Consider the following 15,849-nt stretch of genomic DNA (forward strand, 5'->3'; position numbering starts at 1 on the left):
GCGACAGTCCTTCTTTAGATCATCCCCAATACAGTTTGGTCATCCAATACTCTGAATCAGTCTATTTTACATAAACCTACTCTGAGGTGTTTTGCCTAGTAAATAACATCCAGGTTTCTGTCAATTAAAATAAAATTGCCTTGTCCCTCAGAGATCTCTTAGTTCTGCTTTTCTGCCAATGAGGACAGTGGAAAAGAACGTGACCCGGTGTACTTACGGCCTCCAACAGGGGTCTGTCCAGGAGCTGGACCAGCCTGCTTCGATCTCAGCTCTTGAAGTAAGTGATTCACCACCTTCCACTCCAAGTTCAGTTCTTCTAACTTCTTCTTTAATAGAAAAGCATAAATGTTATTAGAGTTATCATCTTGCAGAAAACTTAATTCATGAGGTTATTCATTCATTTTGCAAATGCATTAGTGTATTTGTACTTTAATTCTAAATGAAATTTCTGTGTCGAATTCCTTTTAAAGGTATTAGAGTTTTTTTAAGTCATCTACTCTACGCGCATACATTTCTTGCTGCATACTGGATTTTGCTGCGGGCACAATTTCATTTAAATGAAGTGCAAACACGAATGAAAGCAAAACAAGTAAACAAACAAAAATAGCAATTGTATCCGAGTTTTTTAAATAGTATCTAGTGTGGCTATAAGAATTTTTCAGAAAATATTTACAAAAATGCAATATGCTAGCTCATCTTTGTCAATAATATTAAAATCTCTTGGCAGAAGGTTGCTTGGCACATAAAAATGCATCAGTTAGAGGCACCATCAAGGATACATTTCTTTTCTAAAATGGTAAAAACATGTCCAGAGCTAACAGACCCTTCAGAGGACTCAGTTACAGAGAACTTCCTTGAAAAGAGGCATGCCCTCATTCTATGAGTGATCAAGTTGAGAGTAGAGATGATAAGTCAATTTGGTGTAACATAGGACAGTTTGGGGGGACCATTTCAAGCCTCTGTCTCCTCATATATTCAGTTAATCCACTTCACTGTTAAGTGGTATCCTAATATTTGACAACAGGCTTGGTGATGGAAAGCAAAACCAGTGCAATGTAAGCATAACTTAGAACTCACAGCTCTTACCAAAACTTCTAAAAATATGAGTGGGGATTACTAGAAGCCTAGGACATAAAGGCAATGATCTCAATAAATTAGGGGAGAATGAATCCAAAATAATCTCAAGAAAGATTAATAAAACTTTCTTTCCACTGATGGAACCCTTAAACCGTGTTTCATTTTTTGGAACCCCTGTCCTGCTAGGTGGTCCCTATTATTGTGCCATGGAGCCCAATTTACAGGATTTTCATATGTGACCCAAGAGAAAATCCTGAAGTCCCATAGAGGGCCTTATGGCATTGTTAAGAAAAACTGGTCAAGAGCAGTGGTAAGCATACTCTGGAAAAATCAGAGACATCTGGAAGTCTTTTCAAACCACATATTACTGGGTGTTAGCCCTAGAGATTTAGATTTAGTGGGTCTTAGGAAGTGTGCCAAAACCTACAATTCAAATCATTTTCTAACCAGTGATGATTATCCAGAACCAAAGCTATCCATTATTGCTAGTAATTCACTTATTGCTAGTAATTCACTTAAACATCTATACACATGCTCCTAGAAAAATGCGGAGATCTGTACTATCCTTGACAAAAATAAGCACATGGACCCTTAAATAACTGTCAATAGATCTTAGTTCTCTTAAGGAGAATTATATGTCCGTGTTAAAAGATGAAGAGAACCCAACTTCCTGGAATGCCACATACGGAAAAGCTTCTTGGTCAAGATCCTATTGTGCTAAAGTATGGAAAGTGATGTTTTTGTTAAAACCTATTTACCCAACTGGTATGACAGCACTACATCTTCAAACTTTAACCACAATGAGCTTAGGGAAAAAAGAGAAAAATATTTATATAGCTGCAAATCCCTACACTTATAACATTAAGAATACATAGAAAGTCAATGAATTGAGATTTGGCATAATGAACATATCAGTAAAAATGGCATCATTGGTTTAAAGACACAGTCAAAAGAGTCAGAAGCAATCAGACTTTGTAATTTTTTTGGTTGTTGCTGGAACCACACCCAGTGAATCTGGGATGGGAATGGAGGGTAGTGGCTAGTTCTGGTACTGTGCTCAGAGTTTTTCTGATTGTGTTTGAGACCCTGAGGTTGAACCCAGGTATCCTGCATGCAAAGCTCATCCTGTTGCACTCTCTCTGCATTCCAAGAAATTATTTGAAGAATTACTGAATAAGCAGAGATGCTCTGAACCATACACACATGCATTCATATACATATATGTGTATACATAAATAATTTATATATTTATATATTATTTGTATTTAGATATTTATGGGGTGGAATGATAGCCTAGTGGGTAGGGAATTTGTCTTCTATGCAGTTGACCCAGGTTCGATTCCTCTGCCACTCTCGAAGAGCTCACTCAGCAAGCTCCCAAGAGTATCTGGCAAGCTACCCATGGCATATTCAATATGCCAAAAAAGAGTAACAACAAGTTTCACAATGGAGACATTACTGGTGCCCACTCGAGCAAACCGATGAGCAATGGGATGACAGTGACAGTGATATATATATATACATATATACATATATATATATATATATATATATACTGGGCTATGCAATATGTTACCCTGAGAACAGAGTCAGGATAAGCTCTGACGACTGTGAGGCATGGCAAAGAAAAATGAAAGAGAACAAACATGAAAATTAAAATATAGTGAGGTTTAATACAATAATAATAAGTTGAACAAGCCACGTGAGGAGCTCCAGCTTGGCATGAGGCTGGCTTGTCACTCCATTGAGATCTCCACCTGTTACTTTTCATCTTTACATACACATGATCATTCCCAAAGGGCTCCAAAATCAGTGAAGCTACCAAAGATCCCTTCTACTTATTCCCTTACGTTACCAGGTATATTATTAACAACAAAGTACCTGTTGTTAGACAGTAACCACAGGGCCTTATGGAATTCTGAAATTCACTTGGAAAGGGACACAACATTAGGAAGCCATAGCTCCATCAATCAATTTCACGTGTCAGCCTGGCTAGAACAAGAGGTGGCTAGACCAAGAGGTGGCTAGATCACGTCCCCTCTTTTCTGTGTGCTTCCAGATACTTTAGAAAAGGGTCACTAGCAACAATAGAAGGAATCACAAAATTCACACAGGAAGAGACACAACATTGGGAACTCTTGGCTCCAACTCACGTTGACAAACTGGCTAGATCAAAAGGTCTGGGTGTTCGAATAAACACCAGCCTAGATGTTAGTGAAGGGAAGTTTTTAACCTATCTTTTACTTGTTTTGTTTGGGGAGCACACCTGGTGGTGTTATGTGCTTACTACTGACTTTGTACTCAGGAATTACAACTGGTGATGGTTGGGGAACCCCCCCGTGGGATGCCGAGGCTCGAACCCCAGTCGGCAGTGTGCTAGGCAGACACGCTCAGGCCCCTTTCCACCATCTATTCAAAGGACACATTTTCCGGTCAACATTTCAGAGGGAGCCATGGCAACCATGTGATGCGCACCCGGAGATGTCACAAAGGCGCTTTGTTCACCAGCGCATATAAGGGCGGCCCCGCAGGCCTCAGGCACAGAGCCGGCCACTCCACCCCCGACAACCAATGATGAAAAGCCCTGGAACGAAAGCCGCTGGGGCAGCTCCGGGCAGACGGCAGGGTAACCGCCGTCTCCCCTTCCGAGACCCTCTCGAGGCATTGAATTTTTTGATCAATTTACTTCAAGAAAGGAACCAACACTGCTGCCACTGCGGCTCCCCGAGGGCCTCGCGGGACAGCACGGAAGAAAACCAGCGCAGGGTCCGCGACCAGGGCCAGGCCCAGGCCTTGATCAGACCCGCTGGACATCAATGCGGCCCGGCAGCCCGAGTGCCCAGGGAACCCGAGGTGCCGAAGAAGCCGCCATCCCCATTTCTCATTTTCTGCAGGGATGAACGCCCTCGAGTGAGCGCCCAAAACACCCGCCTGACCTCGTGGATGATAACCTGCATGCTGGGGCAGCTCTGGAGGGACCTGGACCCTCGGGAAAAGGCCCACTATTTTGAGCAGGCCGCGGTGCTCAGGCTAGAGCACCGCCGGGCCATGGCCTTGTATGGCGCCTGGCAGAGGGCCCGGGAGTCAGACTACACCACAGACAGCCCTGAAACGGAGGAAACAAGCATAGAATGGGAGGAACTGAGTGAGGAGTCAGAGGAAGAGGAAGTAAGTTTTGAACTGGAGGAAAGCGAAGAAGATGATGAAGATATGAACATCACCTAATGATGAGTGACACGGACGATGGGGGAAGAAGGAGAGGGAGCCTATCCAGTGACCAGGAACACCTACTGTGTCACTGAGTGTTTCCAACAAGCTCCTTCCCCCAAATTTTAATAAAGGCGTCATGCCTACTGATCTGACTCCAGGTGCCTGTCTGTCTTAGTGGGAGCGCAGCGGGCCACCTCTCTGATCCAGGGATTTCCACTGCCCTGGTGGGGTTCCTCCCACTGCTGGGTAAGGAGGTTTCTCCCTCAGCGGGCTCAGGGGTGCCTCTAACCTCACCCAAACCTTGCCGGGGTGGGCAGTGGCTCCCGTGGAGTGGCCCGCATCTATATTCCAGTCCTGGTTCCCATTTCCAAACCCTTTTGAAATGCCAAGGTTCCTGTGCTCTCACTCTGCACTTTGCTGCAGTGTGGCAACGTACTGAAAGTGTGTGTTCCTGTCATTGTCATTTTTATGGTGGGGGTCACTATACGGTTATTAGAAAAGGTATACGCATACAATTTAAAGGGTGGGGAAATGTCTCACAGGACTGGAGAATGTGTGGGAGTCCAGTTCTATCTCCAACACTGCACAGTCACTTGAGCATGACTTCAAGTGCCACATCCCCATTACATGGCTCTACGTGAGCCCCTAACAATCTCCCCTCAATGCAGAGTTTAGACATTTGTTGCAGAAGGGAATAGAACTTCAGAGCTGGTCTATGGCACTGAGCTTACTCAGTAATGTGGGTGTCCGCTGTGCCCCATCCTCATTGTTTGCTTTGGGGAGGGTCTGTGATACTGGAAGAGGGGATTTCTGCCAGGCACAATACTTAGGGGAACATACTCTCACCTTCTTTGGGGAACATATAGGAAACCAAGCACTTCCGTCTTTTGAAAACCAATAAATTTTTCTCTTCATTATATTGGGGGGCTGGAGTGACAGCACAGCAGTTTGGCAATCGCTTTTCATGCGGCCGACCCGAGTTCGATTCCTCCGCCCCTCTCGGAGAGCCTGGCAAGCTACCGAGAGTATCGAGTCCCCGCGGCAAGCTACCCGTGCGTATTGGATATGCCAAAAACAGTAACAATAAGTCTCTCAATGAGAGACATTACTGGTGCCCACTCGAACAAATTGATGAGCAACGGGATGACAGTGACAGAATTTTATTGGGGATCCAGATAGCCATTCAATGACCAAGTGGCCCTGGAGTAAGTGGGTGCAGGGCGATCAGAGCTTTCTATTTCTGTAGTGGGCTCAGGTTCCACATTCTTTTCAAATAGTTTAAGCACCTCATTTGCAGTGAGCTTGATCTGACCATGAATTTTCTTACAATCTGGCTTCTCAGAGGAAATTAACTGCTACCTTTGGCTCTCAATAGAAGAAACAGATCCGCACTGGGCTTAATCATAGCCCATGTCCATTATTGCACGGCAAAGCAGGCCAGTAATAGCTGCTTGTGCCACCTTTAAAAATAAAGGTTTAATTTCAGTTTTTAATTTCAGCTGGATTTGGGGCCTAAGTCATTACTACCGGTTGTGTGATCCTTGGCAAATAGATAGGTCATCCAGATTTACAATCCTTGAAATATGGATATAGTCCCTGTGCCACTCATGGTTTTTCTGAAGAAACCAAATGAAAATTTTTATGGAAAACAGACTCTGTGATATGTAAAATACTGTAAAACTGTTATTTAGGTATTATGCCTTGTTTAAAGTAGCAAAACAGGAGATCGTTGAAAAAAATTTTCATTAAAATAGGTAAGATGAGCTTATTTCAATGCCTAAAGGAGGAAGATTTGGTTATCCTGAAAACAATGTGCTTATACACTCAATTCCCCTTTTTTAATACTTCGAATCTGAGCAGTCTCTCCATTTACTCAAGTTATGTTGCCCACTCTTACAGATGGAGAATTAGGGAAAATACAGTATTACTATAATTTCAAACAGAAAACTTTATACGTTTACTATAACTGATATGTTCCAAAGAGATAAGAGTACTTAAAGTGGCAAAAGATACAATGAGTATAGAAAGGAATATTCTCCAACAAATAATATGACTCATAAAAGGGCTAACAACAGATTTTTTTGTTTGTTTATTGAGCCACACCTGGATGTTTTCAGGGCTTACTCCTGAATCTGTGCTCAGGAATTACTGCTAGTGGAACTCTAGAGACCATATATGGAGCCAGGGGCCTAGCTGAGGTCTGCTGAGTACAAGATAACCTTACACCTGTACTGTGTTTCTGGTCAAATGGCTATAAATTTTGATCCAGCTGTTCACAACAACCTCTGCAGCAACATATTCCAATATCTCGTGGCAGTTGGAGCTGTATTTGAACATTGGTCTACTATGGAAGGTTGCTTTGGTATTGATGTTTGCTTTTCTGGCATAAGACTATATATATTTTTTATTCTGTCTTCTTTCCTATTAGACCACAAAACTCCCCTGAGTAACAACATGTTTGGCTGCATTCTTCACATACTAACCTTTAAAGCAAACCATTTAAAAAATGTTACAGTTAGCAAGTTGCATTACTACTCTATGATCAACCTTGAGGGTGTCAAATATAATTTTAAGAGACTAAATCTTTAGGTCTTTATTTCTTCCATTCTGGAAAAAAATAGCATGTGCTCTCTCTGGGATACACATTTCTCTTTCTCTCCTCTCACACTTCTCTTCAGTAAATCTCTTTCAACAAAAACTATTTTGCTTCACTAAAAAAGAAAAGATCATATTTAAATATAAAATAGTAGGAATAAAGTTCTCCAGTCCCATTTCTCATTAAATATCCATACTTTTAAAACTATTAATATGTTAAGTGAACACTGGATTCCAGGTGTTTTTCACAAGAGATCAAATCTCACACACCATTTTGGATTATTTTACCCAAAGGGGGCTGAGGGGAAAGTTCAATGGTTTTAGCTTGTGTTTGGTACACAAAAGGCCCAGGCTCTATCCCCTCTCTTACATACTCCCCCAGAGCACCAACCTGTGCAACAACTCTACACCTAGCACTGAGCAGCCTCTAAGTACCACCACTTACGGGCCCAAAGCAAAAAGTAAAAGCAAACAAAAAACAACAAAATCTAATTTGGGGTGCTCCTACTTGGGGTGGGTGAGAAACTGGGGACATTGGTGGAGGAATGGTCACTCTGGTGGTGGGACTGGTGTTGCAACATCAACAGCTCATAAAAACTTTTGATGATTTGAAAGTTGTGTTATGAACAACTTTGTAAATCATAGTGTTTAAGTATTTTATTAAAAAAAAACTTACATCTTTAACCAAAACAAAACCTTTGAAGTTTTTCTTTTTGTGTGTGTGAATGGAAAAATTATTTTCATCATAAGGGACTTCAGCAGCTTAGCATTATTTTCCATTGTCTATAATTTGCTGATATGATTTAAGAAGGTCAAATTTATTTGTGAAGAACAAATTTTATTTTGAGAAATATGATTTCTAGAGATGTCTTTGCTTTACACTTAGAATGGAGCATAATCCTCAAATCAAGATGTGGATTTTCATGATGTAATAACCTTATTATTGTGTCAGTGTTTTAATGTACAATTAATACTGTATCATTGTCGCTGTATCACTGTCATCCCGTTGTTCATCAATTTGCTCGAGTGGGCACCAGTAATGTCTCCATTGTGAGACTAGTTTTTACTGTTTTTGGCATATCAAATATGCCATGGATAGCTTGCAAGGCTCTACCGTGCAGGTGGGATACTCTCGGTAGCTTGCTGGGCTTTCTGAGAGGAATGGAGGAATCGAACCCAGGTCAGCCACATGCAAGGTAAACACCCTACCCGCTTTGCTATCATTCCAGTCCCACAATTAATACCTGCCTCATAAATATATTCACTTATAGCTATTTATACACGGACATGCATATGAATATTGAAACAAAAACATCTCGGGATCTATAGTGCTCTCCATAAATGCAGTTAAAAGAACAGAGGATCGAGGGTACAATTCAAATTTATAAAATGGCTAATTCTTAGTTCCAGCAAAAAATCCTGAAAAAAAAAACCCGGAACATTTCCCCAGGAAAACATCAGCTCATAGCTTTTTCTGTTTCATTTGCTTTAATTTTGAACAATATATATTGTAAAGTAGCCTGAAATAACCTTGGGAGATGTGAGTTCGGCATGTTTGGGAAAGTATGCAGGGGAAAGATATGTAGGGGGAGAAAGTGGAGAAACTATTATCAACTCTTCCTGGTGCTTAAACTCACACAGTGAGGAAGGCCATTGCAAACAAGCCTTTTAAAGTTAGTTTTAAAGCAGCCAAACGGTGTTATCCTGATGGGGGATCCATAATACCTATTGAAGAGAAATAAAAAGAACATTTCTCTACATTTTGTGAACAGGCAGAAAGGTTTCGGATAAAAATTCTAGTGAAAGAATTCAGAACGGAAAAAATTACTCTTCTGAGTGCTGGGATCCTAAGTAGGTGTGATGGCCCCAATTGAAAGCCACACAAACTAGACAGAGAAAGGGTGAGCCGAGGGCCATTACTGGAATGAGACAGACAAAGCCACTCTGCCAGCACAAAAATGACAAAAATGAGGTGTTGATGCTTCCGTAAGGGACAGCTCTGGCCTGCTTTGAATTTAAGTTCTCATGTTCCAGATGGCACCTGTCAAGGGCCAGGGATGGAGTACAGGAATTAATATACACACGTGCCATCTAAATAGCCCTGATTTGATCCCCAGCACCTCCAGGACTGTCCTGGAGCACAGAGTCAGGAATAACCCTTTGAGCACCGCAGACTGTGGCCCACATCCCTACCCTCCCTGAAAAACAACAACAACAACAACAACAACAATAAATAACTGTTGAGATTTGGAGAGAAAAGGATGTAGATTAATCTGCTAAAAGGAATCCATTGATAAACTCAACTTGTATTGGTGAAATGAATGTAGTCTATGTGAATACTTATAGTGATACACGCCTGAACGCACAACCGTATACAACTTTTAAATGTTAACATCCCCAATCACTATACTGACTCTGCACCTAATTTGGAAATGTTTTCTACTTCCTGAATGCATTTTAGAATTAGTCAGCTAGCAGAACCCCTCTTATAAGAAGCTCTGTACTGTGTGGTTGCTGGGATATACCATAGTTTCTCTAGAGTTCCTTCATGCCTGCTGTAGTAACCTAATAGTCCTTTCTTTTTTATTTGGGGGGTCACACCTGGGGTGCATAGGGGCTACTTTTTTGTATGTGCTCAAAAGTGACCCCTGGTGGTGCTTGAGGGAACCACAGATGGTGACAGGCATTGAACCAATGTCATCCTTATGCAAGGCAGATGCTTTTACCAATACTATCTCTCTGATCCCATAGCTTTCCTTTCCTGCTTGATGTCTGTTAGTCCTTGGACAGAGCTTCAACAACATTCTCTAGGAGGTATCAAACATGGCTATATGGCAAACCAATTAGAATGATGAAGATGAGCTCTAAAATTATGGTACATATGAAGAGTATGAATGAACTTTTCCCCACAACATGTAAGTGTGGCAAGAGCAATGTTTATAATCAGTGTGCTATTTTATCAAATGGGAGATTTCAAATATAGAAGTGGTGCTCAATTAAGAAATTAAATACAATTAGACATTTGACAATCTCATCCATATTCCTAAATGTTTATGTTTACAAGTTGCTCCAAAGATCTATCATAAATTTTAACTTCTCATTGAGAAAGTGGGACTCTTTATATATGTGCACATGTGACTAGCATTTATTGAATGTCTCATAATCTAAGACTTTCTGCCCTTGTAAATCTAACTTGTATTTAATTTTCTAAAATTCTGCTGTTCATGTATTATTTATTAAAATCTCTTGTATTGTTATTCTTTTTTATGTAACTGCATTCATACCATTCTCTATGATCACTGACAGGAAATTGTGTTCATTAAATGCATTGCTCCAAAAGGAGTACTTCAAGCTAGTGGGAGGGAGCAGACTTCTATTATCCCCCTATTGATTCTGATGCTACAAAGTTGCACCAGGTAAATGAGATTATGTGCATGACAGATGATTTATACAATACATACTGTCATCATGGCTACACTGTTACATATTTAATTGAGCAACTTTTTAAACAACAAAGTTCCCTCCAACGGTTACACCATATATAAATCTTCAGAGACACACCTGTTATGAGTGATGTGTGAAAAATTATCAGGCAAAAGAGAAAAAAAACCCTAAGGAAGCTTTTGCAAATGTTAAGATATTGATGTTGGCAGTAGAACAAATTTGTTGGGAGGGGGGGAACCTCAGTTTAATCGAGTTAATTAACAACAAAACAGCTGGGAAAATGAAACATCCCTGGTTGTGATTGACTGTAATTGAAAATGACTAATGATGCTGTCATTTGCAGCTTATATCCTAGGAAATGATGCCTGGAAGATGATAATTGCCCTCTTGACCTTTTGTCTACAGCAATTATTTTGTGTTAAAGGTTAGGTTGGAGACCTCTGACCCAAGAAGATGACTCTGGCATTTTATTTTTATGTCATTTAAAAGAAATTCAAGAGGAGAAAGTAAAATATATTCTTATATTCATGTTAATAGGACTTTTGAGAATCTAAAAAGTTTGCAAAGCAAATGAACAAGTTTCTTCTTACCATGAAGTAACCAAGACATTTAAAATCCCACTTCCTCTCCCAGTTCTAATATATGAAAGGTGATAAAAAGTACTAATAGATGTACACAATTAAAATGTTTAACAGCAAAAGATTTCTAAGGTCATGAATATGAGTAGAAAAAAATTCATCAATATGCATAAATTACGAATTGAAAAACATTTTTACAGACCAAATAACACAATCTTTGGTAGTTATTGACAATTTTTTAATGTTTTAACTGATGGCATTTGTTTATGTTTTTGATGTTATTTATTACTCTGAATCTATTCCTACTCTGCAGAAAATCAAATTCAAATTATTCTATCAACATCATTATTATAAAACTGATTAGTTGGAAATAACTTAAACAGAATGTTTAACAATTTATCTGACTTACCAAGATAAGCTTCAAATAAAATGAAAATGCGTGTACCTGGTGTGTTTACTCGTGTGTAGGTTTGTGAAGAGAGACAGAGGTGGCAAAAGAAAATGAAGATGCTAATTCTTTAATCATATTATTCTACCCTGTTTTCAGGAATTTTACCTTAGAGATCTAGTTCTACATCCAGTTCACTAACTAATAAAACTTTCTCATAGAGTTGACCTTAAACAGAAAGCCCTCAAAGAAAATAAGAAAAAGTTTAGTCAAAGGCAATGCCTCTATTGCAAACTACAACATCCAAAAGGAAAGAGAGAACAAAAGGGAATGCCCTGCCACAGAGGCGGGGTGGGGTGGGGGTGGGACTGAGGGGAGGGATACTGGGATCATTGCTGGAAGAGAATGGGCACTGGTGGGGGGATGGGTACTCGATCATTGTATGACTAAAATGCAAGCACGAAAGTTTGTAAGTATATAACTGTACCTCATGGTAATTCACTAACTTAAAAAAAAGATGATCCAAATAAAACTAAGAAAAATTTAATTATTTTAGAAAGTTAAACTAGAAAAAGGGAAATAATAGAGTTGTAGATGAAATGAAGAAAAGGGAAATCAATTGAATGTCTGAGTCCAACTACTAAAGAAGATTCAGTTTTGGAGGGAAAAAGTAGCTGAGCAAACGGGCTATCTGTATACCAAGTTTAATTGTCAATTTCATAGAAACATTTTTTCCTCGTGTCCTAAATTAGAATTCTTGCAAGTAGTAAACCTCTTAATTATCCATTTAACTACTAGATCTTACAAATGCATCAGGAGGATTTTCTTCATAATATTACTTTCTTCATAATTGTTGTGACTTCAAAATGTACCATTCCATGAAAAAGCAAAGACTGCTGGTTATTTTGACCCTTTTCTTCATATATTGATGGCTAAGACTTTTGAGTTTTAAGGAGAAAAGGCATTAGGAATAACACACTTTTAATTCAAAATGATGTATGAAAACAGGCATTGTTCATGCACTATCAGAGTAATAGATCACTTTTCAGAAAAGTCATGTTTCAAAATGAGTTTCGATCCACTCAAAAATGCACACAGCTAGTCCTGGCCCATACAGCTGGGATCCGTGACCAAAATAATATAATCATTTTGGAAATAAATGAAGATATCTATGGGGAAATCTATGCCATCCAGCATCTAGGGCTCAAACTCTGCATTGATTCTAAAACCTAAAATTTACCTAAGGAAAAGTCCCTTTTAAACTATAGGGAAAACCAACAATTCTCTAGAAATGGAGCTTGGGCCAGACATAAGCCGTGACATCAGAGAGTGGGGGAGAGAGAGAGTCAAAGTCATGGTAATGTTGTTTGCAAGGACAAACTAGTTCTGGATAATGAGGTTATTGACCTGCACTGTTTCAGAGCAGTTTTAAACATGCAGGTGAGGCTCACTAAATCTCAGCCTGCAACATTAGCTAGAGAATCCTAGGCTGATCAATAAACATCCACCATTATAGGCTCTCAGGAAGCTTCATCATAATGGAAACTATTATCATTTTGGTCTGGTACCGATAAAAGGTAACCTATACCTAACAGGTATATATCACTGGACACACATTTGCAAAGCCATTATTAGTTTCTTTTTCTTGTTTTGAAAAGTGAACTGGCTTCCTATTTCTCTCTTCCTGGAGTGGTCTGGGAATAAATGTAGCCTAGACATCAAAATGTACGCGGGGAAGAGAACAAAGGAAATAGCTTTTCTCTCAGGACAGCTTTTTACCAAAGAGAAAAGCAATTACATGACATCTCACTAAAAAATTCTTGACCTAATAAAGGACTGAAGCCCAAACGCTGATTTTCCTCTTTCACAAGAAAGAGCAACAGGAAAAGGAAAGGTCACTGACCATATTGTGATTCTTTACAGCTGGTGGATACAGACAGTATGATGTAGTAGCTTGATTTGAATTAAGCCAAACAATATGAAAGGCATAAGGACTGGCAAGCAAAGCAATAAAGCCTCAATGAATTTAATCTACCTTGAAGGTGGGACTACTTTTTGTACCAAAGGCAGCACACCAGGACAGAAATGAGTTCTTTAGTGCAATGACTTGTTAATAGCCCGAAGATCACAATATATAAATAGGATATGTTGATCAAAAAGATAGCACTGCCTCTGCTATTAATGTATGGCCAATATTTCTTTACAAGTTATTTAATTGATTATAAATAGACCACGTCAATGGCAAATGTACAACAGGGGAAGCATAAGCCATTAGAAAGTAAATGGATATTACTAGCAGTTGCTTCATTACCTTCAGTGGCTGAGTGGCTGGTTTTTCCTTGTACAAATTCTGCCCTTTAGACAAAATCCTTTCCACATCCGGCTTTTTAGCTTGAACTACTACTTCAGTTTCCTGGGGAAAAGAACACATACAGTGCAGATTAACTTCACAGTTAGTGATAAAATTACTAAATTTAAATATACCCTTGGAGACTCCACATGTATTGCAGATCAATTTTTGCCTGGCATAGAAGGGACATATAAAAAGTCATTTTAGCCCAGAGAAAAGAAATAGAGGTCATCTTTGTGACACACACCACAGTTAATAATATTCATATGAAATGTTGGATTATCTCATAATGCTATTATATACAAACATAGACAGCGATGAGCTTTTTAAAACAAAGTCAAATGTGATGAGAAGTATCTCTAACGCATATGATTGGCATAGATAAACACTACTGTCAGCATCAATAATTTTAATTATCCTCATGCTAACTTTACAAATGTTTCATTTTAATGGAATTCTCTTTTGGGAGACAAAATTTTTCTTTGAAATAGAAATCAAATGATTTCACATCACTGTCAATATTATTAAATTTCTGTCCAAAGAGTAAACACTTAAAGTGTAAATCCAAGCTTATTAATTATTAAACAGTAAAATAGACCCTTTGGGGTGTGATTATGCTATTTTTCAAGATTTTTTCTTTCTTAGTCAGAGAAGACTGATGCACGTCAAAACAACCACAACAATAATCTCTTTAGATATACTAATATAAATTGCATTGCTACTGGCTATTTCCTAGCTCTCTTGAAAAGAGAACAAAGGAAGTGTGCATAAATTGAAGTTGAAGGAAGTGAAGTTAAATATTACAGAAGACTTTTTGAATGGAACACTTGTTAAATACGAGGATGGAGTATTGATTAATCAATGTTAGTCCTCAGTCAGCACATGGGTAATCTTCCCCAGATCGCAAATCCTGATTAACCCATCTCTCCCTTCCTCCATATCCCACCCTGGAGTGCCCCTGCACTGATGTGTGTACATGTCTCCTTGCCACCATTTCTTTTAGGTGCTGTTAGAAACTGTTTTCTCTGCCCCTCAGAGAAAAGAGTACTGCGAACTCAAATGATTTCAATCTCATAGGACAAAGTTGGGTATCACACACCATATTGGTGCATTGCACACAATATTAGGAAGGGTTGCCTTTTTATTTCTTATTATGAGACTGGTAGAAGCTAGGCAGGTGGTTCAAAATTTCCAGAACTTTAAGACTAACTCTGTGTATTAGTCTTAAAGTTAATGAGTATGACTGTGACACATATATGCTGTATGTGTGTATGCATGAACATGTGCTTGAACATAGACAAACTTAAGCAGATCTAAGTAGAGGAGAAACAGACTTAAAATTATAAGAATTAAAACATGATTGAGTTCTAAATGTGATCATCTGGAAGTCTTCTCAGATAGGAACTTCAAATTCAGAGGACACTTTTCATGGGCTGAGAATTTCATTTCTTCCTGTACATGGTTTAAAAAGTGCACCCAAGAAAAATTTTAGACTTTCAGAAAGATGACTACAGTGAACCATATGTAGGAACATGCTTCTCTTCCTGCCTCTAGTCCTCAATCAACAGTAAACAATTTCAGAGATTCCAAGGAATTGATGTTATCATTCACAAGGCACTGGCAGTTAGCCAGGGGGAGGGGACTACAGCTGAAATTCCAAGGGATTCCCTTAGGAAATGAGCACGGAGCTACTAATTCATGATGATCTCATTGGTAAATGAACAGAAAAATGACAGGAGAGCAGCAGAGACACTGCTTGGAGCTGAGTTCTAAGAGCAGCACTTGCAGATGGACCAAGGGAAACAGAAAGCCACATATTATGCCGTCAGAAAGTCAACAATTTCTTTCTCAGGCCACCAACTTAACCCTGGAGTGAGTAGTCTGATCAGTAAGTATTGTGAAGTCACATTGCTTCCTTTATAACAATGCTTCTTTTAGCATATCTTTCTGTTAGCATTATAGTCATCTCTTTGTTCCTCAATAACATCATGAAGAATTTGAGTACCTGGGTAAGATTTACCCTTTGCCCTCAGAAAGAGGGTAATAGAGAGATAAGACATCCTCAGGTCTAAATTCTATGTGGTTACTTCACCTTGGCATCTTTTTGGCTAACCTTATTTCTAATTATATGAAGTTTTGATAAATCACTTTAGAAAGACCATTTTAAGAATGAGTTTGTACAATTTACTTCAGTACATTTATTTGCA

The 15,849-nt window shown here is 39.1% G+C and overlaps 1 protein-coding gene across 1 annotated transcript in view; it reads right to left on the reverse strand.

Annotated features, from left to right (window-relative positions):
* The window catches only part of DMD (dystrophin), a 2,715,231-nt gene that overhangs the window by 794,261 nt on the left and 1,905,121 nt on the right, over positions 1 to 15,849 (reverse strand). The window contains exons 50-51 of the mRNA XM_055122927.1: positions 13,604 to 13,705; positions 218 to 326 (exon numbers count right to left, since the gene is read on the reverse strand). Of these exons, the coding sequence (XP_054978902.1) occupies positions 218 to 326; positions 13,604 to 13,705 (211 nt within the window). The remainder of the gene's footprint in view (positions 1 to 217; positions 327 to 13,603; positions 13,706 to 15,849) is intronic.

This window comes from Sorex araneus, chromosome X (assembly GCF_027595985.1).
Source record: "Sorex araneus isolate mSorAra2 chromosome X, mSorAra2.pri, whole genome shotgun sequence".
Lineage (NCBI taxonomy): Eukaryota > Metazoa > Chordata > Mammalia > Eulipotyphla > Soricidae > Sorex > Sorex araneus.